Source organism: Stegastes partitus, unplaced genomic scaffold, assembly GCF_000690725.1.
Source record: "Stegastes partitus isolate 25-593 unplaced genomic scaffold, Stegastes_partitus-1.0.2 Scaffold1238, whole genome shotgun sequence".
In the NCBI taxonomy this organism is placed as follows: Eukaryota; Metazoa; Chordata; class Actinopteri; family Pomacentridae; genus Stegastes; species Stegastes partitus.
Window position 1 is genome coordinate 10,390 of NW_007578969.1, and position 2,120 is coordinate 12,509.

At 40.8% G+C, this 2,120-nt stretch overlaps 1 protein-coding gene across 2 annotated transcripts in view; it reads right to left on the reverse strand.

Moving 5' to 3' along the window:
* The window catches only part of acss2 (acyl-CoA synthetase short chain family member 2), a 60,650-nt gene that overhangs the window by 9,955 nt on the left and 48,575 nt on the right, over window positions 1-2,120 (reverse strand). For both annotated transcript variants that reach the window (XM_008297690.1, XM_008297689.1), the window contains exons 11-12: window positions 1,282-1,419; window positions 72-242 (exon numbers count right to left, since the gene is read on the reverse strand). In XM_008297690.1, coding sequence (XP_008295912.1) covers window positions 72-242; window positions 1,282-1,419 — 309 coding nt within the window. The remainder of the gene's footprint in view (window positions 1-71; window positions 243-1,281; window positions 1,420-2,120) is intronic.

Here is a 2,120-nt window from a genome sequence, read left to right on the forward strand (position 1 = left end):
TCCACACTGGTTGGAGTTATTTGCCCCTCAGAGAAACTACAGCCCCATCAGGACCCTCAGGCTGCCCTCACCAGGACGCTGGAGGCCCCGTTGGCCAGCGGGCCGTAGGTGATGTACGAGTGTCCGGTGATCCAGCCGATGTCCGCCGTGCACCAGTAGACGTCGTCCTGCTGGTGGTCGAACACCAGCTTGAAGGTGGTGGCGGCGTAGAGCATGTAGCCGCTGACGGTGTGAAGGACGCCCTGCAGAGGAAACACAGCATGAAACCAGTCCTCTGCCAAGTCTTTTTTAATTAATAATCAGCAACGTGTGCACATTTCCACAACTTCTGCACAGAAATGGAGCTCAAGTTCACATAAGATGACGTTTCCAGTGTGAGTTATTCCATCTGAGATCACCAGGAGCTTGTTTCTCCAGACAGAAACATAAACCCACATTAAAAATACTTATATTCTTAGTTATATTTGGAGTTATTTATATGTGGGTAATGTACTTGGATCAGAATATCTACAGACATGTTGGGCTACAACTTGTCAAACCTGCTCAATCAGTTATAAAAAAAAGAGCTTTTTAAATTTTTGTGGCCAAGTATTTAACATTAAAAACTATTCTATATGTGTAGTTTAGTGTTATTGTGACCTGCAGCTACATGTGGTTCAGAAATAATCACTGGTTGACTTCTGCATTATTGATTTTTTTCAAATATGAGCTCAAAGATGAGACTTTTCATCACAGCTTTGACTTATTTTTCATATTTCAACTCACTCTTAAACACAGATTATTAGGTCTACTTGTGGACTAGTGCAGATTTTTAATTAATATTATGATGAGAACTAACTGTGAAAATTCCAGGCTTTTATCTTTAAGAGTTCCTGAGATATTCTCGTTTTAACATGCGTAAAAATGTTCTAAAAGTGGGTGGACGGGCGATTTCTTTGGAAGAAAGTTATCTCAGAAAGTATTTGATAAATGAAGCTAAAGTCTCACAGATATCTTTAAACCTATCTTTTGTTTATGATCAAAAAAATCAGCTAAATCAGAGATGATGGAGCATAAAGTTTGATAATTTGAGACACAATAACTGATGATGCAGCTCCTAGTGACAAAAATGTTCTTTTAAATGTTCTAAATTCTCAGTTCATCACCAGATACAGCAATGAACATCTTCTGATATCAACTAAATTCATTATCAGCTAAGACAACTGGGTTTTTTTTAGTAGTTTATTATTAAAATGCAAACACATTGAGCTGCCAAGTGCTGCAGGTGAGTGTTCTCGGTACCTTCGGTTTGCCGGTGGAGCCGCTGGTGTAGAGGATGAACAGCGGATCCTCCGAGTCGCACCACTCCGGTTCACACTCGTCTGCAGCTCCGCGGAGCAGCGAGTGCCAACACAAGTCCACCTCCGGGTTCCACGGGACCTACGGAGGACAAACACACCGAAATAACTAGAAGTGATCGAACAAAGTCGCCCCAGAACCACAAACGTCTCTACGATCTAAAGCACCAAACAAAGAGAGAGAAGTTAGTTCGACCAACACGCCTTTAACACCAGCCAGGAGAGCAAACAAGTGAAAACGGCACATTTTAGTGAAAAAAAGCAATAAAAAGTTGTTACCAAAGTTAAAATCAAGTGCGTTTTGATCTGTAACTGGTTCCCTGTGCGTCCATCAGAGCTGGTTCACTCACTGTTTGATGCAAAACGCGACTAAAACGAGCAAAACCAGGAAGTAGAACCAAAACTGAGGCTAAACTTCTGAACTTCACTTGAACTGCAGGCAGCGTTTGTTCAGAGCTGATAGGAAACAAGCAGGTAGCAGATCAGAGGGACTGAGATTCAAATAAAACTGGATCAATAAAATAAACGCAGCTTTTCTTAAAAACCAGTGAACAGAGGAACGAGGTGTTGAAGATGCATCCAGCATGGTGGAACGTCTTCCTACAGCTGATGTTTAGTAAAGTATGAGATCACAGAGGCTGTAAAAATGAAAATACTGAAGTAAGATTGTTGACCAAAATGACAAACGTGCTGAAAATATTCAAGTTGATTTAAAACTTGTTGAAAAAAACTCAAAAATCATCAAAGAAATCATCAAAAAAATCAGATACATGGGACCGAAAT